Source organism: Hetaerina americana, unplaced genomic scaffold (assembly GCF_022747635.1).
Source record: "Hetaerina americana unplaced genomic scaffold, ioHetAmer1.1.p SCAF_1, whole genome shotgun sequence".
Classification (NCBI taxonomy): domain Eukaryota; kingdom Metazoa; phylum Arthropoda; class Insecta; order Odonata; family Calopterygidae; genus Hetaerina; species Hetaerina americana.
Genome location: NW_027286069.1, coordinates 2,384,340 through 2,409,282, shown reverse-complemented (window position 1 = coordinate 2,409,282; position 24,943 = coordinate 2,384,340). Strand labels below are relative to the sequence as shown.

Sequence of the window (24,943 nt, the reverse complement as noted above, 5' to 3'; positions counted from 1 at the left end):
TAATTAAACTATTGTTTGTATGTGATGTGCACGGCGTGAGAAGTTGTTTTGCAAAAGTGAATAATGTATCAACGGTGCGTAATTTTGAACAGTATATGATATTGAAGAGTGCGTGATTATGGATGGAGTGCGGCGATGGACGGTGCATAGTATGTACTCGTGTGTTGTGAACCTAGCCAATGGGTGATGGTGGAGGTGCGGTTGGGAATCTTAAAGTGTCAATGTATATGAGAGCATTTTGTCTCATATCTGTTCTCCTTGTTTTTGTATGTATGAGCATTTTAAAAGTGACCGTTGCCACGTTTTTAAGAGTGACTTTTCCGTTGCCACCAGCTCAATTGCCTAATTGGAACGATATCAATTCTTAAAATAAATAAATATGCAAAGACTAAACATGGAAATAAGCCTAAAATGCCTAATTGAACCTCTCACCGGAAGGGAATGGCTCCAATGACCAAAATCCTGGAAACTTCCGATGGAAATTGCAACCATAAATATGCGGTTCTCTCAAATTCCTAACCTAAATAATGATCGCAGATGCACTGTGCTATGGAGCGCACAGCAACTGTGCTTGGATGGCGAGCGCGATACTAATCAGGGTGCCACTGTCGCATACGAAGGAATGACTGCAACATTTAGGTTGAATTTTTATCTGCTTAACACGCGATTGAATCTGCAGTCCCTCCCCATTTTGAATCACATGCCAAGCGAGGAGTAGACCAGAAGGTAATCAGATTAAAAATTGCGCAACAATGACAAAGATATGGACGCGGCAAATCGAAATTTCAATGAGTGTACACACAAGAATTGGAAGCTACCGCGGCCGTGATTGAAACCTCAGTATTGCCGACGATCGACAATATTTGTAATTTTAGAGGAGGTGGCCGAAAGCCGAGATCATTAGCGCCATTAGGGGTGGATGAGAAAGGAGGAAGGGTGGAGAGAAACCTGGCGTCGGCAGTAGTCCACTCTTAACGAAAGCGTCAAAGGGGTCCGCAGTTGAACGTCCCAAACGACAGATGGTGTACTCACTCAAATTGCTCTCCATAAAGGACCTCACCGTAGGGATCGATACACCACTGAAAATTGCCTGCTGCCTCTAGGATTCAAATTATGACCTTCTGGGTGGGAATCCAGTATGTTACCCACCGCACCATCACGATCCCCAGTGATGACAATCACAGGACCATCATTAATTCATCCCCAGGACAATAACCAACGACAATTGAGCGTAGGTGAAGATTGGATTTACCGCATACTTCAACCCTTTGCAGTGTGTACGGATGCGAGCAGGGGAAAGCACATTTCAAAATAATTTCTGTGGGCCTAGATAATCAATTCCTTACTATTAGAAACTTGACACACAGAACTCGTTTATGAAGAAACCTAATCCACCACTGTATGTTTCCACGTGGGCTTGAATGAAACCGTCACTCACCAATGATATACAGCTGACCCTGATTTCGACCGCTTAGTCTTCTCTAGAGCACCTCGACGATATGCCCTCGCGGGTTACGCGAACTCCGTGATAGCGATGAGTCCACCCGCTTCAATCGGCTGGCTCATCCCGCCTCTTTAAGGTAACTGGCGAGACCAAATGACCGTCGGCAAGTAAGGAGTGGACTTCGGTGGGAAAGCGGGGGAGGTTAGGGGGGTTTATCGAGTAGGAGACTTCGCACAAGAGAGAGTGAAATCGAATTGGTACGATGGAAAAGGAGGCGGAGGGAATTGTCAGCCCATTTCAATTCCGAAAGTGCGCATTTCGCGTATCTTCGCAGGGCTTTGCACTGGAGCGAACTGGAGTCCTGCGGCTAACCGCTCCCTTCCTCACCTCGAGTGTACGTACAAGCTGCCTCCAAGACCACCAGCCGATAATGTAATTTCGCGCCCCTTCGTAAATGCGCGCGCGTCATTTTACGAGCCATCGTGTGACCATGAATCCAGACTTGGCTCTTATTGTTAGTCCATGACTATACAAATACATGCCTTAACACAAATGTAAGTGAATGAGCCCAATGATGAAGCTAATGCCTTGCGACCCGGAAAATAATTTGCAAGTTCCAATTAAATTGGCGATAAATGGCTGTAAGGAACATTCATCAGGAACTCGGTAAAAGAAATGTATTTGCAACTACAATTCCTCAGTAGGTAGTATGAACCTGAATATTTCCTTAGTTTTCTTTGTGTGTATTATGTGAAGGCATGGCACCTTGTACATAGAGGGGAGGGTGGGTTGTATGGATGGACATAGGAGAGGGGGAGGGAGGGTTGAGGCGGAGGTGAAGCAACATTGCCAATCCCGCCACGGAAGTGCGATGAGATTGCTAGTCATTTTCAGTGAAACTTTGTACTTAACACAAGCCGAGGAGTATGTCTAGGCGCCATAACACAGTGCATCTGCGATCAATATTTAGGTTACCCCGAAGGAATTAGAGAGAACCGCGTTTTTATGGTTGCCATTTCCATCGGAATTCTCCTGGAATTTGGTCATTGAAGCCATCCCCATCCAGTGACAGGTTCAATTATGCATTGAAGGTTTATTGCCACGTTTAGTTATGCCAGTATATTTAATCCGAATATCTAAGTATATCTAAATATGTATAAAATCTTTACTTCTTCGATGGCACTGTACTGGATTAACTAGAGATGGTTGATGAAATTTGGTAATTACCTTAATTTAATTTGTCACTCAAAAATTTTTTTATTTCATTTAATCTATTTGATAGTATTAACGTTACAACCTCTCGAATATCCCCACGGGTTTATCGCCTTTTAAATTTTCGAGGAGGTCTAAATTATTCTGCGGTGGAGGAAATACCTTGTTTATCATTTAAGTTATGATTTTTTACCTTAGAGGCACCCAGCCATCTCGAAGACTGTCCACGCATACTTTTCAGCCTAGGGGCAAGAATTACGTAAACCTGAATGCTAGTATTGACGAAGAAATGGCACTGGGGTCGGACAATGTTATTCAGATGACTAATTGTTCGTGGAAAAAATCACATCTTAAATCCATCCATTCTACACTTGATCTCTGTAATTTTATTGACATCATCTCGCCTACCATAGTTTGATGTGGGTAATAATGCATTGCCACATTACTGCTAAAGAGACGTCCTTCCAATTTATGCAAGAGATTTAATCTATAATCTTCGCTCGTGAGTGATTTCCAGCCTAGCTACTCTATTATTATGGATACGCTGCTAAGTTTATCACAACAGTGTTTTACATATATAGCTCCTCTACGCTGCATGCGATCAAATTTAGCAATTAATCCAACGTAGTGAGGATTCCAAGTCAGGGTCAATTGGTCAACATTATTGTTTGAATACCTCTCCCCAATCCTGGAAGCATCCTTTTCCTTCACAGTAAGATTTAACAACCCCCCCCTGTGAACCCCACGAGTCGCGTTTCCTGACATTTAACACCCCTCTCCTCCTTCCCATCAACACCGATCACAACCCCGTCTCTTTCCCCCCTCTCCTCACATGAATGGTATATAAATGGACCGCAACTTGACTAATTTGTGCCTGATGATGATGCCTAAGCGTTAAAACTAGTATTACCAAAATACAGAACAGTAGTAGAAAAACACATTGTGTTCTTCATTAAATGATTAACGTGTACAATAGTTTCTGCTTAATGGGATCATCGATTTCTTTCTTTCAATAAATGGTATACAAACTAAATTTTAGTAGAGTAAAATGGTTCCCCCATTATTATAATGATATCTTAATCGCAGTTCATCATTATCATTAGTTTAAAAATAAACTCATCCCAATAGTTCAACCGCTACATCTTTAGCTTATTCTCAGAATCGAACTTGAATTAGGTTTGTGTAGGAGTAAATTCAGATACCGTAAATTAAAAGCTAGAAAACATACAGAGTTAGGCTCTTTATGCGATGGTATCAACCTTGATCTTTAACACTCCTGTTCCAAAGGCACTGAAAAATTTCAAGGAAATAATAAAAGATGATGTATGGAGAAAGGATAAGCATTCTTCAGATTGTCTTTATGTATTTGCAGAGAAGAAAGAATATCCAGCAAGAACACTGCTATTACAGGGTGGAGTATGGGATTTAATAATATCTAACACTAGACAAAATTAATAAAAAAAATCAATGGTTTGCAGCTGAATCAAGGAAGATGATCTTTAAATGAGTGTAGGGGAAAAACTCGGAGGAAGTGGAAGAATTTTACTATTTAAACAGGTATGATCACATGTGATAAAAGAAGTAATCTATCTGAAGTAACAAGTATCTATGGCAAACTGTACAAACAGACATAAAAGAGATTACGATAAATTAAAATAATATATACATGGAGTTAATATATTTGAATGCAGTAGAAATAAAATAAAATTAAAACTTTCCATTACAATTGTAATAATCCCAGCAAATTTTGTAAAAAAATTCTGCCCCTTGTTCTCACATAATTTGCTTAGATGCTGACCCCTATGTGATCACATCAAGCAGAATCTAATGCACTGGAATGTAGTAGGCTGAAGTCATTTTGCACAATTTTCATCTTAGAAATGATAAAATACCCGAGATAATAGGTTGTTACCTGAGATTATAAATATCTACCACCTATTGGCTCAATTGATTACATTCAACTTGGATACAGATTTTTGCAAAATTGGGATGATATCCCAATGATTTTCTTTCAACGTACAAAAAAATGGATCTCATTTGCAAGTCTTCAAAAACTTAAATTTTGTCTCCATTCATGAATGGCGAAAGACTAACATGAAACTTTCTTAAAATCTGGTATTTATTTTAGCACATACAATGTCTGAACTAATTAAAATGAAAATTACTTGAGTTATATGCTTTCGAAATATCATTATCTTAGAATAATATGTTTGACCAGATAGAGAAGGCTTCGGGATAAAAAAAATTATGCCATTCATTATGTAAAATATAATAATACCTGCCCTTAATGCAGGCACTTTGAAGAATTCTGTGAAATAGGAACTCTAGGTCATGAAAATTTTATTGAACAGCTTTTGTTATTAAACTTGTCTCAGTCACTTTCACAGTCTTGCCAAATAATGAAGCTGAAATAACTAGAAACAATTATTCATTTGTTTGTACAATCTAGCTTTATTGGCATGTACTCACATTAACCTTGATTATATTTTCAATTACTCAAATACCTCTCCTCCTTTAGTGTGGTCAATCCTAAATTCTAAACACTTAAAGCGGTGATAAAAATTATTGATATTGATATTTTGTTTAATATTTCCTGAAGAAATGCAATTATCTGGAGGATTCATCTTACTCTTCATGCATATAGAACAAAATTTGTTTTTAGAAAGACTATCCCTTCAAATGTGAGTTGACGAAAATTCAAAATCAAATGTCACTATGGTGCATGGAGTGATAATGAGTTTTTTTCTTTAGGAAAACCAATCAGGCAGGAAACAATTGCCATCAAGACGTGGCCATAGCTATAGTGACTTGCTAGCGAAAATTGAAAATCATCTCAGTCAACTACTTTATCAACCAGTGCCAACAATCATTTTATTTAAGCAATATTTAATTAGGAAAAATAGAGACACTAGTATTGTGTATTTGAACATTTCTGTAATCAACTGTAACTAGTACTATCCCTTTTCTTGACTTTGAAAGCCAATATTATTATTTGTGGAGATCTCAACATTGATGTAACACTAAAAACTAGCGATTGTCAGGTTCTTTAAAATCTTTTGCTTTCTTATAATTTACACTGGGCAAAAAAACAGCCTACTCGATTTTCTGCCTGCCTAGATGATGTAATTACCAATTGTGGTCCTGAACTGTTTAGTATAAGTGTTATTGACTCTCCTATTTGACCATCAAGGTATAAGTTTCACTATTAAGACTCAAATAATTGCAAAGTTATTCTCAAATAGAGATAAAAACATAGTCATTAGGCCCATATAATAGAAGGTTTAGAGAGTTTCAAACTGCTTTTATCTTGTATCAATTGGCATGGTATTTGCACAGACTGTAGAGTAAACTTGTTTTTCAAGTTTTTTAGGTAATTCCCTAGACATTTTTGAACAATTCTTTCCTAAAAAAATACTTAACTCTCTGCCCACTAAAACTAAGATAATCTCTGGTATACTGGGGAATTATTAGCTCTTAGAAATTTAGATTTACTTTGCTACTACCACTCTTAAAAAACCTTGGGATAGTTGCAAGACAGAGGCTTACTTGAAATACAAAAGAGATTATTATAACTCAATTAGGTGTGCATAAAATAAAGCTTATAAGGATTTAATATTGAATGCAAGAAATGAAAGCCTGGAGAGTAATCAATCAAGAAGTTGGTCATGGTAATGTAAAGAAAATCTTCCTTTTATCCCGGATGCTGTAAATAATTTTTTCTTAAAAGCTGTTGAAGACAATTTGTTCTCTTGAAACGTTGGTGCTGGCAATATTGGCAATATGCTGCAAAATCTTCTTCTGAATGATTTAAATTTAAATTGGAAATTTGTTACTCCATTTGATATTATATCGACTGTTAAAAAATTAAAAAAATCCAACAGTAAGGATATTTATGGTCTGTCTGATTCCCTAATCAAGGACATTACTGTGCTCATTGCGGAACCATTGGCTATGCTAGTCAACTTATGTTTTCAGACAAGAGATTTTCCAACAGCTCTAAAATATTCCAAAACAGTGCCTGACAGTGATAACAAAGGTGGTGAAGATGAGTTAATTAACTACCACCCCATTTCCATAGTCCCCTCTTTTGGTAAAATCTCATGTTTTCCACAATGCATTGCTGACCGCAGGGGTCGCCACATTGACAGTAACGCCACTGATTTACAAAATAATTTTCTCCGTGAACTCAACATTTTCCATAATCCAATGTTTATTATTAGATACATTTTACGCCCCGGTTGGTACACACTAATTCAGCACGACTTCTGAGGTCAGATTATCTCACAGGTCATGGGCACACCTTCATGACCCAATCGTACAAGCGCACTTGAAAAGACAGAGACAACCAGGCATTTCTCACGCACTCAATTCCAGGACTAGTGTATACCATGATTATTCCCATGAGCTACATTCTGTGGATTGCCCAATGCATGGATTCACCAAAAAGATGATTCCTGCTTGATGGATCCAGAGAGATCATCTACACAGATGGGGAGTAAATGTTGGTCGTAGGAATGTTGGGAACTCGGATCGAACAAAAACACTCCCCTGGCACTTTTTATCATCACGCATTCAAATCACTCCTCCCATATCATACACAAACATGAAATTACTTACATATCACCTGTCAGAAATTGTCCAAATAAGAAGCACAGAAAATAAGTGTAACTACAAATTTAAAACACTAATGTGATTTGAAAAAGAAAAGACAATGGTTGCCTTTATTACAAATGTCGATAATATCACTGTTTTGAGGCAGATGGTAAGCAATGGAGTTATAATATTTCCTTGACAGTACTTCCTAAAAATATCTCCAATAAATCTTAAATGTATAAAATGTAGTTCATTTTGTTTCATCTTGCATGTGGTACTGCTGTGAAACTTACGATACTCGATGTATTCTTTTGAAAGAGAAACCATTTTCGACACTGGTGTTCAGACCAACTTTCTTCCCCTTCAACATCCCTCTTTCTCGTCCATATTGTACATGTGTACCTCTCACTACGTTGCTGAAAAGGCTTGATAGGTCGATACCGCAAGCAACTAGGTTTATTCATAAATCTGGAATATAAAAAACTGTATCTTTATCAAGACGAAGACGGACGTAAGGGTCCCTGGAGAAATCGGCATTAAGGTGGGCGGTTTGACCTCATTAGAACTTCTCGCTTTCCATTGCCACCGCTCAGATACGTGTGGTATGGATGCATTGAATTTCCGTCACCATGTGAACAAAAAACTTTGGATTGATGCAATCGCATTACGAAGGTCCCTCAGACCCTCCTCCCCCTAAAAGCACAAAATCGCATACTCATAGATTTTTAAAAAAGTACAATAAAAGTAGTTCGTTATTTTGAAAGACAATTATGTGTTTACGCATACGTAAACTTCAAACTTAATCACATAAGGTTTACTTCACTTTTTATCCTTTAAAAATAACAACGAAGATAGGTTATCTTTGAAGAAACTGAAAGGAACTAAATTTAAAGCTATTCATGTAAGAAGTTTTAAGTGACTTGATTTGATAAATACCTAGAATTCGATTCACTGACAAATTGAACTCTTCTTATTTTAGCCTTGGTCCACTTTTTCGCCCAGTCAAGTACAAATACTGAAAACACTCACCTTTATGCTTCCACGCGAAGTCTCGCCTTTTTAAATGCCATCTGCCTTGGTCCAGGGACTTCAATGGGGTACTTTTTTTTACATTAGGCCTACCTGGAAAGTCAAAAGCAAGCGACACAATGCTATGTGCGAAAAAACAAAGATAAGTTGTTTCACCCTAGACAAAAGAAGACCTTCCATAAACAGCATTGCATTGAAACAATCTTCACCCAGGGTTTCCAACACCCCAAAACTATGACTCACTCCCGCCTAAAACCTATCCATCTTCAACAAACATCCAAAATATTGAATTTGATGGTTTGAGGTTCTACTTTGCGAAAATCCATGATCAATGAATAAATAAACTTGGTATTTTTTCACACAAAAAAGCTTTACAATACTACCGGTTGCGACGCATAGGCGACATCATCAAGGACCTGATCATTCAATGATCCCCAAAATTATTACCTTCTCTCTCATTACAGATATATTCACATTTTCACTGTGACGTTATTTTTTAACGAATTGTAAATAATATGTTAAAATGAATGTAAATTATAGTGAGCAGTAAGTCCAGTGCAAGCCATAGTATCACAATAGAAGGAATTATAACAATATTATATACTGGTGCGGGGGGAAGCGAGCGTATCAGAGACCGCTCCTTATGTGCATCTTATATAAATCTACTTCTAATTAACCATTTAACTTCATAGATTTAGTTACTCCTCGCGAGGGATACAATATCATCCAGTCTCTGAATTTATTTTGTGAACGTGGTTTTCTTTTTTACCTTAGAATATTATTTTATAAATGATTATATTTGGATTAAAAGAATAATTGATGAATGAGTTATTGTGGGAAATGAAAGCAAATAACCAACCCCAAATGATCAAATCTTGGCTCATGAATAACCAGGTCTTGGTGGTTATATGGCTTCTTAAAGTATCACTAATGTTAATTATAAGAACTGCAGCATACCCATTATTAGCATCACCAGTTTTCAACCTGACAGTGGGTATGATAAGTGGGGGTAGAGCTAACTCAATACCAATGGCATGTGAAAGTCACATATCAGGGTAGGGGGCCCTTTCCCTGGGCCTCCCGTGGTTTCCCAGGAATATTTGGTACCCAAAATAATCACACAGCTTTTCTGAAGCTGAGGGTAAGTACCCAGAGGCATCCCTGGGAATCGATCCTGGGTCCTCTGTTCAATAGCCGCTGGACTATCATGATCCTCATTCTTATCATATTCAGGTTAATATTCAGGTTATTCTGAAATCTATTATGGTATCAACTAGGTGTGAACCACGACAATAATTTTCATGTTCAACAAATTTTTCAATTAATGAACTTGTTTTGAATCATTTTATATGCTTGGTATACTTTTGCCAAGGTCAGATGTGTGCATTTGAAGTTTATCAACACCAATCTAGTTATGGTATTATTATTGAATAATCAGAGCACATTGAATCAAAATTCCATTTCCATTGAGTGCTGCTTTCAAAACGTCATCTAATCCTATGGAAAACAATTGTCCTAGAGGAAATTTTATTATTATTCCTAAAACATTATTGGTCGTATTGCAAAATATTCTCCCAAATAGAATGAGGTCAAAATCCTTTGATTCGTCATGAGGAGACAAGTGAGCAGTCTGCAACATACCTTTGACGTACTCTGTATGTGATTGCAACCTCTACTCCCTTGCTCCAATTTCTGAGGTTGATCTGAATAAGGTTCAAACTGAACTGCTCTTTATGGAGGAGAATATCAACTGCATAATTACTGGCTAAACCACTCTGAAAATGACTTATATCCCTGAAGCAATGAAGGTTTGCTCAAATATAGAAGTAATCAAATTGCATTCTATAATGAGGATTAATTTTTATCATGTTTTGTTTTCATAAATATATGTTAGGAATATATTGTTGCAATTTATTTTTGCTGGATATGATGGAATGAGAGATCTTTTCCAACAATTATGAAAGTGATTCCTCAAAAACTGGGGTTGCTTGTTGAACAGAGGCTTACTGTTTCATTTAATATACAAGAAAATAAAAATAATACATAAAAATTATATTTGTTTGTGTAATTAACAAATAACATAATTATAAATCAAGCTCTTCTATATTGTTAGCATAAGATGAATTGGAGAAAAATTGAGAAAACATAATGAATATAGAAGAATTTACGGTTTTATATCCTTTGATATTTGTAAACAAAATTTGATTTTAATAAATTTATCATTGAATAATATTAGCCAAACAGCATGATCAGAGTCACTATTTAATTATTATTATTTCAAACTTTCACTATGCTGATCAAGCACAACAAAATCACATTCACCTATGTACCTGACAAAAACAAAACCTAATTTAAAACTAAAACTACTTTTAAAACAAAAAATTTTTTTACAAAAATAAAACTACTTTTACTGTATTTATCTACTATTTAATTTATTTTACATGAATTTAGAATTGTTCCTTTAGTTATACTTGGAAAAAGTCATCATGGAACCGTGTAAACATAGCTCCTGTGATATTGAACAATTGCACCTTCTGTGAACAGACTTCTGCCAGCAGTGAACGACTGTAACTTCAGTGATATGTAACTGATCCTATTAAACTATTAAGTCAAGGAGGAGGATCATTTTTACATTAAAATTTTTTACTCTCATCTCGAAGTAGGATGATCAAGGTTTCATCAAAGAAAACCTAAACCTCATTTTTGATGGGCATTTTAAAATGTTCTCTACGACTATCAATACTCTATAGTTCTTTTTATAGCTTTGATTTTTTGCTGCAATGGCAAATGTGTTTTTCCATCTTTCTGAAGGTAAAAATTAAATTTACCTAATTTATCCTATTTATTCTTCTCCAATCTTTTCTTGATGATCCTTAGTCCAGGAATCAGACTCTATTTATGCAAAATGAACTGCATTTATCTCTAATCCTCAATTTATTGCAATTATTCTGCTTTCATACAATGGTGACTCACAGAGTCTGTGAAAGTGTTCATCCCTTGGCTATGGTATGCCTAAAATATTTTTTTTTGCTAACTCTGATGTGTCACATGATGAATCACCAAATTAAAATTGAATTGTGTAAACTTTAAATTAAGATGCATAGTTTTCAGTATATGTGGTGCAAGGCCTGGAAGTTGCAGGCATTTGTTTTTCCTCATACCAGCATCCATGTTTCATGTCTTGGATCATACATTCCTGAATGTATTAATAATCCCACAGTAGATTTGGTGTTAGTATACTCCCAACATCACATCAGTTATTATGACCACGAATCTTACTTTCTTGAACAAGATAAATCCCAATTCCAATTGAATGACTGTTCTTTTGGGTATTGGGAATACGTCAAATTTGCTTTTTTGGTTGCACAATTCCCAAGAATTTTCATTTTCAATTTCCAGATTGATTAATAATCCTTAATTAAAACAAAATGATCGATCTTAACATAATTTGAATAAAGTCGATATGTAGAAATATATGCTGGTATATTACTATGAATTTACAAGTTTTAAACAGCCCTAAAAATCGAATGAAAATCCTACATTAGTTCAAAGACAATTCAAAAGTAAAACAAATGCCCTTGATCTAGGGATGAAATATTGTCAATGAGTAAACAATTAGGGAATATAATGCCTGTGATTAGAATATTCATGAATATGAAAGGGTTCAAACTTGCAAGATTATGATATTCACTCAGTAGTAGCACTTATATAAATATATAAATTTGAACAAAAAAAATATTGCTACTTCTCGGACAATTACCTCAATTCTGAACTGAATAATTTCCTATTATTCCCACTTAAATGAAGGCAGTCAGCTTCATCCAATTGCACAGTAAAGGTGAATTATTCTTCAGTGCATAATAAAAGGTTTTGTCCATCATGTAAATCTTGGGAATGATAATTGAGGTGGTTTCCCGTTGCCTTCCACATTCCAGTTGGAAAATGGAATGTAGAAGCATTAAATGGGTTGAAAAGGAAGGAATACAAACAGGCGGTAGAGGAAATCATGGAGAATGGTAAAGAGCTAAGTACTATTAAAGAAAAATGGGAAAGTTTCAAGTAAGGGTTGTCTAAAGCCGCAAAAGACACTATTGGAACCGTTAATGCTAAAAGGACTAGGAAACCATGGATCACGGATGAGATGATTACAAAGATGGATGAGCGGCGAAAATGGAAGAATGTAAATACAGAATTAGGCAAAATGAAGTACAAAGAATTGAACAATAAATTGAGGCGGGCAACAAATAAAGCAAAAGAAGCATGGTTGAAGATGCAGTGCGAGGATATGGAGAGTCTGCAGAGGAAGGGTGAAATCAGTGCACTGTACAGCAAAGTTAAATCGTTATCGGGAAGTAAGAAAGGAAGATCTGTGCTAACAGTTAGAGAAAGGTGGGTAAGGTAATAGTTGACACAGGAAAGATCCAAGGGAGATGGAAGGAGTATATAGAAGAACTGTATAGTAAAGAACTTAGACCAACAAAGTTAGACATTGAAAAAGAATATGACGTAGAGGAAGACAGCTTAGGTCCAGGTATACTAGACAATGAGATAGAAAGACCATTAAGGGAGGTGAAACTAAATAAGGTGGTGGGGGTGGATAACATTCCCGTGGAACTATTGAAATGTTTAGGAAAATGTGGGAAGAAGAGGCTATATGGGCTGATTCATAGTATTTATGAGGAAGGAATCTGGCCGGGAGGCTTTGTGAGATCAGTTTTAGTTCCTATTCCGAAAAAAGTAAACACTACATCATGTGAGGACTACAGGATGATAAGTTTGATATCCCACGCAGCTAAAGTTGTTCCCAGGATCATAAACAAAAGGATAGAGAGTAGGGCAAATGATTACTTAGGGGATAATCAGTTTTGGGTTTTGGAAGTGGAGAGGTACATGTGATGCCATTGCAGTAATGAGATTATTAATCGAGAGGAATATAGAACATAACCAGGAGGTATTTGCCTGTTTCGTAGATTTCGAAAAAGCTTTTGATAGAGTGTACTGGGAAAAACTAATGAGTATATTGCAGAAAATAGGAATAGACTGGAGGGAAAGGAGGCTAATCCGCAACCTGTACATGTCTCAGACTGCTCAGGTGCGGGTGGGAAACGGGGAGTCCGGATGGGCAGTGTTAGGAAAAGGTGTAAGGCAGGGTTGCCCGTTATCACCGTTGCTGTTCAACCTGTATGCAGAGGAAATGATCAAAGAGGCATGGGAAGAACTCGAGGTAGGAATGAAAGTGGGTGGGGAATTCGTAAAATCAGTTAGGTTTGCTGATGACCAAGCTTTAGTTTGTCAGTCAGCCAAGGGGTTACAAGCATTGCTGAGGAATTGGAAATTCAGTGCGACAGGTATGGGATGAAAATCAATATTAATAAAACAAAGGTTATGCGATTTTCTAGAAAGAAAAAGGTTAAGCTAAACATTAAAATGGGAGTGCAAAAACTAGAGCAGGTAGAACAGTTTACGTATCTCGGTAGTGTTTTGGACCAACACGGTCAAAGTAGTAGGGACGTAAGGAGAAGAATTGCGCTAGGCAAAGAGGCTTTCACAAGGAGGAGGGAGTTGATGACAGGGACGTTGAGTAAGGATATTAAGAAAAGACTTGTAAAAACTTTGATATGGAGCGTAGCTATGTACGGCGCGGAAACGTGGTCATTGAAGCAGGAGGATAGACTGGAGGCTTTTAAATGTGGGTGTGGAGAAGAATGGAGAAGGTGAAATGGACAGAGAAGAAAACAAATGAGGAAGTACTTGGTATGGTGGGCGAAGAGAGGGGTTTGTTGGGAGCAATCCTATGGAGGCAGGAAAAGTGGATGAAGGGGGTGTTGATCGGCAGTGGGATGTTGAAGACTGTGATAGAGGGTAGAATGTTGGGCAAAAGAGGAAAGGGAAGGAACAGGATAGGGATGTTGGACGAGATGAAGGGAGGAAGAAAGTACTCAGAGATGAAGAGGGACCTGATATAGAGTAGGATGATGGATTTTGTGTTTTGTTAGGAGAAATAAAATGTTTGTTTGGTAGTTGGGTCCATCCAAAAACCTACCTTAACCGGTAGATTACCTTAAAAAAAATAAAAGGTAAAACTAAACTTGAAATTTTGGGAATATATCCAAAATAAACTTTGCTGATTTTTGGAAGCATTTCATGTATTTTTCAAAGATCAATTGAAGCATATTATTTTTCCTCTAATGCGTTAATTTCAGATAGATAGTTATACAAACCTAATGTATAATTAAATCTAAATATATCCAATGAGTGATTATTAATGTCCCCCTTGTGCATATTTTCGTAAATCACATGAAAATATCCTGATTGAACCCCAAATGCTTAGTCGGCTTTTCTATTGGCAGTGAGGCAATAAAATATTAAAATGAGCATGTTACTTGATTTGAACATGTGATTTGGAATAACAGGTGCAAACTAAGAGGAACTATGGATAATGTCTTAAACGTTCGGGTACTTAGAATGGCCACTGAAACTTGCATGATGGGAATACAATTTTTGAATAATTGCTCATGCCACTGGCATGTAAAATGAGTGCAGCATGTAATATGAAAAATTATTATTCTAGGAAACTAAAACCTCCTCATGACCTGTGCTGCTGGGAATACTAGGAATAAGGGTTATTAAAGGCACAGTCATAAAATTTCATTAATAATATTTTAACCATTCAATTGATTCACACACTCATATAGGTGATGTTTGTACTAATAACTAAGTTTGGTACAACCTTCAAAACCCTAAGCTAATTTTTTCCTTAAAATTTCATGAGGAAACTATAAATAAATGCGTTTGCTGTTATAGTTCAAGATACATGGAAAGAATTAATGATTTATTTAAATGTTCATGTGAGCTGAAAACTATTGCCGGGATCAATTCGTTATGAAAACTTCAAGAAATACACCAAAAACTAAGAAATTAAATGTGATAATATTACTAGCATTCAGCATGACACAAAGATCATAGTTTTTCCTGATAATTTATGCACCAAAATCACACCTAAAACGTTTTTCAAAATTTGATTAAAGCTTTAAATAAAGAATTTGATTAAAGCTTTAGATTAAAGATTTAAAGCTTTAAAATGTATTTTAAAAACATTTCCTCAGAGGTATAGAAAGTAATTAATACAGAAAGCTAATAAATGACATCTGAATGACAGAATGCCGATTAATGGTATACTAAACCAGAAAAAAGAATGTTAAATGCTAAAGTGCGGATTTTCTACTTTGGATCAATTTTAATTATATCAATTTTTCTAAGCTGGTGAAAACATTATAACTAGTCACTTAACTTTGAATTCATTCTTACCCAATGCATAAATAAACCAAATCAAGCAAAGTTATCAACCTGCATGTTTTTAATGTATGCACATAATCAATATTAGGATATACCTTCTTCGCGCCCAATCCAGTCCTTTTTTCCATCTCCTGGGGTATTCTTGTCAGTTGTGGCCTGTTTCATAGAAACTTTCTTCCTTAAAATTCGAACAGTGAATTACCTTAATCTTATGTACTGGTGCAACATATTACTTGCATCATATATTCCAAGAGGGAACTAATAAGGCGTCAGAGTTATCATGAGAGTGAATACTGGCACGTTCAGGCAAATATGAATGCTGACTAAACTTTTAGGGGTTTTGAGAAGTCTAATGTATTTATATTAAATTATCAATTAAATAATTTGTTAATTGTTCACATATTTTAAAGGAAATTAAAAGGGCAAGTAAAAATGCTATTTCATTAATCAGTCCACCACAGCAATCTGGTTGAAATTAATTTGATTCTTGAAAAATTATTTTGTGGTGATTTGGATTATGTAACATTCCTATTTGTATATTTAAATGTAAAATCCCCTACTAGTAGAATATAAGGAGTTCAAAGTGTATTGAAATGCAAGGTTTTAATCTGAAGCCACCAAGTAGAATGCAGTATAGGCATGACCTGCATCAATTGAACTCTGCAGTGAAGTTTCATTGATTCTCAGTAGTTAGGAACAGAACTGAAAGAAAACATTTCTAAAAAGGAACCTTTGCTAGAGAAGAAAACATAAAAGATTTTGTTCTATCAGGCACAAGAATGTGATGAGGTTGTTTTCATGACCACTAATTTTATTGATATCTAATCAAAATTAAGCATTTGTTATACTTATAACTGTCACCACACCCAGTCAGTGAAGTCTGTCTTAGAAAGTGGTAATCTTTAATTTAACAAGGAATTTTTGTTGACCCTTTGACCTATTGTTACCTTTGGAACTTGCAATGGCAAAGAGAGTTACCTTTTTCTAGTGGCACAATGATTTTATTTTTTTCAAATCCCACCAAGGAAATAAATATACGCCATTCCTTAATGTTTCATGGGACGGCCAGATTTTACAAAATAATAATTATTTCTTTCAGCTGCTCAACGTCAGTTCATACAGAGGCATTTCAAGATTATCTCACCCATCATAACCATTAATTTGTAACTAGTTGGAAACATTGCCCACGTTTACTGCTTTTGATATTGTAGAGATTTGAAATGATGGGCCATTAAGTGCCATCATACACATTTGCAGTGCCGTGGTGTTTTATTTCTCAATATTCACATTGGACATATCTCATTTTGAAACTTTTGCATTCAATGTTTGGATGGACCCTTTTGTAAAAGGGCTCTCAATTGTTCAATTGCTGTTTGCTCCTCACTTTAAGAGTGCCAGCTGAATATTAACAGATAGATATCTGACATGTACTCTACAGCATATAACAACCATTTTTGCATCCCACCTCAATTACAATAGTGTAAATAGGCAAGCAATGCAATAAATGAATTTTTAGGCCATTCATATTTAAGCAAGAGCATTGAACTAAAAATCCATTTTGAATGTTTATATTCTGTAATCACTTTTCTTAGGCCTACTAATATAATACATGAACGACATAATATCACATTTGCCTTTATTTTTAAAATCTCATTCAAATCCTGAGTGTCCTTGATTTATGAGAATAATGGAATTACTGGCATGTAATGCTTATTATTAAAACTGCTTTCTTCTACTATACTTTCTATAAAGTTAATATTTTTGGAAAAATAGATATCTTTGTTTGATTCAACTGGATTGGAGACATGCACAGTTGCACATCTCCTTTAAAATTTGGTCCATTCAAACAAATGACATCAAAATTGATTTGACGTCATTCTGACTACCACTTGTATTTGAGAAATGACTTTACAACTTTTATGACATAAGATAACTCATTAAGAAAGCTGAAAGTTATCGGTGTAAAAAACATGGCATTTATTTGTGAAGTGAGGCACTAATAGTCAAATGATCAGATCAGTTTACTATAAGACATATTTGGATAGTTTAAATCTAGTCAGAAATAACTATTATGATTCATAAGTATAAATTAAATCTATTGCATATTTAATTCAAATATGTCATAAGAGTTCCTACCCCATTTCAGCACAATACTGATGATGATAAAGCTATGTTGATACTTCATATTTTCTAAAGTTATTTACTTGAAGACAACAGGTGGAATACTGCTTTATGAAAATTTCATCAACCATAATACCTCAATAGCTATCTAATCAATTTGAGTTTCTCAAACTAAGGCCTGTGGACCACAATTTAAATACATAGGTATGAATTCCATCCATCAATCAGGCTTATTCATCAAACCTCACACATTCTTACTTGCAGAATTGTCTGTGTACCACATGCATATATAGTATGAAAGAAAAATGTCATTGAATACAGAATTTCGATCTTTTAAAAATAGATAATTGTGTTATTTACTATGCTCTGTATAGACAATGACAGGCTTCCTTAACAGCGTTTCCCTCCAATTATCCTGCATTCTCATAACTCAATGTATTATGTGTGGCCCTATTCATGTACAGTTTGGAAACCCCTGCATTATGGCTTTTCATAACATAAGTGGTGCATATTTTCTAAAATCCATATTATTTATTTTTTACTATACTAATGATAAGGCACTACATATTAATTTAAGTAGGTAATTGTAATGTACTTATTTGAAAATTGGAATGTTAACGGGCAGATATTATGAAAAATCAAAGTTTCTTGAGTAATTGTTTTAATTTTATTAAAATAAGGCAGAGTTTATTCCGGCAATCTGTTATTCTTATAATGATATCAATTCCTGTTTGACTACAAAGTTAATGAATAAAACTTTTTTTCATCAAAGGAGACTATGTACTTTAAATTAAATCTTGCAACAGTAAGTAGGTACTGCTCATTTTATTTGCTGAAGACTATCTCTCACTCACTTGAATATCTTCTCTATGAAATTCAAGTACCATAATTAATTTTACACATTAATATAAAATATTTTATTTTAAAGTTAAAGAAAAAATCAAAACTAAAAGAAGATTTTTCTTGTGTGTTTGTTAGATGAATCAATGTGTAATCTCCTTGAATTAATTCAAATTTTAAAGCATTGATGAGTTCCAAATTATCCTGCATTGAGAATAAGTCATTAATATCAATAACTAAAGTATTGATTGATTTTTGATTTTCAAGTATTATTTAGGAATTCAGTCATTGAGTTTGAACTAGCTTTCTTAAAGAGGACATGTAGAAATAATAATACCTCAATGTTTTCTCAAACCACTCTCTATTAATTTTAACAACAAACAAAAAATAGATATATGTGTGTGTGTAAATTGAATATATATATATATATTTGTTGGTAATAATATATTACAGTTTTCCATCTTAGAGATTTAAACATTTTATTTCATTGCCTCCTCTTCTTGCACTTCTTTTTCACTGGAATTAGATGATAAAAGAGTTGTTTAACCAAAGATGCTTTTCTCATTTTACTTAAATATTGTGTTATTAGGCGCATATTTTTTATTCGAGGAGTAATATTCTTGTATTGTGTATACCATCACAATACACCTTACTCTGTGTGACTCATAAAATCCCTCATTTCAATCAGTCTCTGTCCTCCTATTTAAAGTATATACAATTTAAACAATTCTATTAATTTCAAATATGTCTTTATTAGGTAGAAATAAAAGTTTTAATGTTTCATCAAAATATAGGAATTACGTTGGCATATCTTAAGTGTGCAAACGAATAACAGTGAGTTAAGCATTATTGGCAATTTAATGAGATTGCCTATTCAGGTATGTCTTTCAAAATATTAATTAAAACAAGTCTTTTTCACTTTGAAAAATATTAGGAAACACTTTCACCTAAATAACAAATCCATTGCCAAAATATTAGTAACTAATGTTTTATGAACCAAAATATGTTTCATTTTAGACCTCCATAATGTTGGTTTATTCAATAAATACATAAGATAATTATTTAAAGAGTCCATGAAAAGTCCTTGCCTGATATCACCTAATGATGGAATCAGTTTTACATATTAGGTTATTGATGGATGAAATTATAATTTCATAAAGTAAGTAAGAAAAGGTAAGGTTTATTATTGAAGGGGCAACTTCATTTACCATTATTAATAATAAATAAGGGATGTATGTTGTAAAGAAATTGAGCAAAATTTAAGGTTTCATTTAATTCATTTTAAACTTGATATTTCTTTGCTTATAAATGGGAAATATTTGTTTTATATCGTAGCCTCATTTAGTGACCTATAAAGGCAACCATAGGTCTAAAAATTGTGACACAATTTTATTCAAACAATAGGTACCTAATTTAACAGTGCATCTTTTGATGTCACATGGCTTTGGAGAACAATTATGCTACACACTATTTTATTATTTAGCTAACTTCTCCAAGCTCACTCATTTCTTAGTTTCAGTCTCTCTCTAGTTGGCCAGTACCAGTTTTATCATGCGAGCAACTTCTTTTGTTTCGCTTATGGGATTTTCTATTTAAAATTATCGGTCAACTAATATTTCATGGCTTTAATGATGGTAACCCATAGTTATGGCATGCATCTGTTGATAATTGATCAATTTCAAACATTTTTAAAAATCAGAACAAAATTGATTTAGTATGCCGCCAATTTTATAATAAGCCGTTACTTTTAATCAATGAATCCAGATTCTATGAACTTGGAATATTATACATTCTAAACAAAGAGAAGGAAAACAAATTGTTTTATAACACATTCAATTTGTTTAATCCATTATTTAAAATGAAGACATCACACAAAACATAACAATATTTGATGCTGTAGATAGTATCATTCTTCCATTTGTGTGAGCTTTGTTTAAAAGAAATTAATTTACCATCCTTGTAAATTAAATATCCTCAAGAAAACAGCATGCTCAATGGTGTACGTGGTGGTTTTAGACTCACATTTAACAGAGCACCTATATTAGTTTAATTGTAATTTAATTTCTCTATCTCTTAGTAAATGCTTTTATTAAATAATAATATGGTTTTATTGCTGAATATCTTGAGTCTATTGTAATACAATTATACAATTTAATGGCTGATTATTTAAGGCATTCTTTAAAACTTTGATCAATTATATTTATATATCAAGAATTATATCAACTAATAATTTTAAGACCAATGCTAGACCAAGATTCTAATTACTTTCTTCCCTTCCATGACAGCTTTCCACCACATTGACCTAGCTTTTGGACCATCCAGCTTGGGCTGCAATTGTGTGTGGAATGTGTGTGCACACATTTGAATGCAAATGTGCTTGTCTATGTATCAGTAAAAAAACTTCACAGATTATCCCCATGTTTATATCCAGTGTGCAAATTATGCATGTGTAGTTGAGTGGTGCTTTAAGGAAATATCACACACGCACATTTTTGAGAGCTATTAACACTAAAAGTACACAGGCAAACCAATCATTAAAGCATTCAATCAATATTTTCAACCAGAAAGGCTATTAAATGTAATGGACTAAAGGTTACATTCTATTTTTTATCGTTGTCTCAAAACAGCTACTTAAACCACTATCCACCAATACTGAAGTATGTAATGTCTAAGAGGTGTTCATACCTCTCTCTCTCTCTCTCTTTTTAGTAGCTTGGAAATGTTTTTCTCTTTACAGGAGGGGAGGTAGACGTGTTACTATCACCTTCACATTTCTCTCAATTCATCTCTTTCTCTACTTCACACTGACATCGAGTTAATTAATTATGCAGCCAACTATTTACATTCAAGACTGCCAAGAATGCTGTAACAACCTTATTTTAGTAATTTTTATTTGTTGTTACTTTTCAATAAAGTTACTCAACACTTGTGGCAGCGCATTTTATGTAACAAACATCTTCTCACACACGAAGGGAACAAAGAACACTCACTGTGGTTGTGAAGACTGATATACAAAAAACAAACACACTATTCGACAACGTCTTCTCAAATATTATGATAGTCATTGAGCATTGTTCTTGACTTATTTTTTATTGTTTGTTATTATTATTATTTGCAATTTATTTATTAATAGTCTTTTCAAAACATGCATGTGGAACAAAGTTACTGCAAAACTGTGCCCAAATTGTGGTGAATTTCCTATGGGTCTATCATGTATTTAGACAACTCATAACTTTTTTATTATTATATCATTTTTCTTTGATATTAATACTTCCTTTGCCTTTTAATTTTCATAAACAATTGAAATGTAGTAATGAATACATGCTTTTGTGTATGTATATATGCAAATGCATGTGTTTGTGTGAGTATATATACAGTTAATATCAACTATTGAAAGAAGCATCAAAAGAGAAGTATTTCTGTAATTGGGAGTTGTTGTCGTGAGGCATGTGCACAAGACTGAACCAACAAGTTTTCATAAAAAAAACTGAAAAGCAATTTCCAAAAAGGGTGTCTAGATTTAGTAAAAAATTAATATTCCCTTTGGAAGCCCTGGAATGCCACTGGATGCTTTCTTTTTGGCAAATGTGTGGAATAGATTACCAATTATTGTTATAAGTTTATAACTACTGTTCTGTATACATTTATTTGCAGTGAATGTAGTCGTCAATGTTCATTACAAAACTAGGAATAGAAATGGGCAAATCAGATGAGAATATTTCTCCAAATATTTTGAGTCTCTAATTTATAAAATTCATCAAAAATGATTTCACCTCGCTGTGTAAGAGTTGAATAAATTATTCTTATTAAACTTGTGCACTGCTTTTTAAGAAATATGATTTTTGAAAACATGAAACAAAGAACCTATACATATTTTAACTGTTGTATTTTAAGCACAAAGTAGATAATACTTTCTGCACTGTAGATAATAGTTTACAACAAAATTTTAACCAGAAAAGGATTTCTAGAAAACATGTAACACACATTTTTTCATTATCAGAACTTTGCCTTTTCATTAGTTGCTTGTGCAGCCCTTTGCAGCTTCCTTGATACAGAAAAACATTGGGGAATTTTGACTTTCTATCAACCTGCCAAGTATGAGTGCCTAAGAAGTCACACTCATTGCTTCAACCAAATGCTGTCAGTAGGTAGATCCATTTTGTTGGACGGATATGTTATGCTATGGATAATTTGTTATTGTTATTATTTAGGAGTGTTGTTCTTGTGGGTGTTTCAAAAATATAAAACAGTAAACAGAGTTGGTGAGGCTAAAGTGAAACTAATTCACTGAGATGCAGAATGGAGTATTCTTCTCTTTGAATCTTTTATGTTAGCTAGATAACTATGCCTTTTTATCTATAATTTGAAATTGTGTGAACTAGTAATAATAATTGGCAGCCTAGATTCCACTGTCTCCTTCATTTGAGTTTCAATGAATTCATGTCTTTAGTTTGGTCTTAAAGGCAAAAGAATGAATTTTTAAAAATTTCCTGTAGTTTCTTTACTTGGACAAAATCTTTAGGATTAATTATGAATGCTCATAATTCTACAAAATTAATTGTGATTCATAATAGATATTTTTGTATTTAAGAGACTAGATTTGTTTCAAAATATTGACCAACTTATTATGGAAAATCTAATCAGTAATAAAAGAATTTAGAGAAATAACTCCTTGAAAGTGGTAACCTTCACCATATTTTCATAATGCCCTAGTAGCATCAGACAAGCACATAAATTATGCCTGGTAACTTTCCCTCATATGTAACTGAGCAGGGATCAGGTGTGTTAATGCATGTGTATGTTTTTGAAAGAGTACCCCAGTCTAACTTTGTACCAATGAATCATATATCAAGGGCTTCTTCTGAGGACATTTGCAAATACAAAGCAACTACTTGCCTACCATGGTGTCATCTAAGCTCCTAAGTGCACCCACAAAGATACGAGCTTAATAAAAGTTTTGTCCTTTTCTAACACACTCCTAAATATACATTGACAGTTATAGAGCTTAGTAAAGGAAGCTTGGCCGAGGTTTTAACAGTGAATAGTGCATTCCTTTGTGTCCCCCACCTTTCCCTTCAACAACAACAGGAGGCAAATTTTAACATGTTGTAGACCCTCCCCTAGGATAATAAGAGTTTCTATATATAATTAAGTTTGAGCACATGGTTTTTCTTTTCCCTTTGAATCATGAAGGAGTCTTATGTAAAATTGAAAATTTTCCATTAACACTTCAGTTCCAGTGTTCCTCACACACGCATTCTCACTCTCTCAAAGGAAACCATTGACAAGGAATCACTTGGACTAGTACATGCATTCGAAAAATTTTAACTGGGGCATAAACATAACTTTTTAAAACTTCATTTTTTAGGATTAAAACACTGCAATTGGCCATGAAATTGTCACACTCACTTTTAACCACATAAAATATGACTCTTAGCTATCTTCATTTTCTTCTTTGTCATTCATCATAAATATTTTCACTGAAAAAAACTCTGAGTTATTTTTCGCTGTTTCAAATTTAGAAAGACATTTTTCCACAGACTTAGTTTCTTCTACTGGTGGTATTTTTGCTTTCTTAAAAATTTTGGATCTGCAAAACAATGAATCAACCAGCTCATTGTAGGTCATGGAGGGAGGAAGGTGGACCTGAAAAAGGATTCTCAAGTGTAAAACGGCACTCCAGTACACCTACTGCCTCTTCTCCGTCAATTCCAGCCTAGTGCTACTTGACCCCAGATAACAATGGCTGTTTTCTGCTCTTGGCAAACAGCCCCATCTAGCTGGTCAAGCTGAACAGACACCTCTTAGTCCAATCTTCTCCCTTTTCTCCCTCCCAGGGAGAAGATGGACCAGGCCGGACGAATGGAGGTATGTATAATCATGTATAAAAATGGGAGAGAAACCACATCGTTGCACCCAACACTATGAAGACACTGAGAGAACTATACAGTAGAGCTCTCATTTTCCCCTGTAGATCTCAATTATTCTGTCTTGATCTACATATTCAAATATGTGTGGTGCATCCATCAGAATGCCTATAGTCCCAGCCGTTGTCACAATAAAGAAGATATAGAGCTGGAGCCTATCTATCACCATGGCTACATACTTCCAGTCCTCACGTATCTGAAAGGAAAAGAATAACAGAATCATTACAATATCTTACCACTGCACCATAATCAAATGCATTAATCATCATTTATCCACTCCATAACAGACATAAAAATGAAAACCATAGGCATCAATGAAATGGATTTGTTGATTCCACTAATTTTAGTATTCAAATGGATAATAAATTTGATAGGCCAGGAGGAATTCACCTTTTATTAGGCTATTGCATGTGGAAATCACACATTAGAAGAGAAAGGGTTCCATTTTATTTCTGTGACACTCACAGTTTTTTTTAGAAAG

At 34.5% G+C, this 24,943-nt stretch overlaps 1 protein-coding gene across 1 annotated transcript in view; it reads right to left on the bottom strand.

Annotated features, from left to right (window-relative positions):
- Positions 1-18,596: 18,596 nt before the first annotated feature.
- nAChRbeta1 (nicotinic acetylcholine receptor beta1) overlaps positions 18,597-24,943 on the bottom strand; it is a 218,237-nt gene continuing 211,890 nt past the window's right edge. The window contains exon 8 of the mRNA XM_071584697.1: positions 18,597-24,658. Within this exon, the coding sequence (XP_071440798.1) occupies positions 24,494-24,658 (165 nt within the window). The 3' untranslated portion in view covers positions 18,597-24,493. The remainder of the gene's footprint in view (positions 24,659-24,943) is intronic.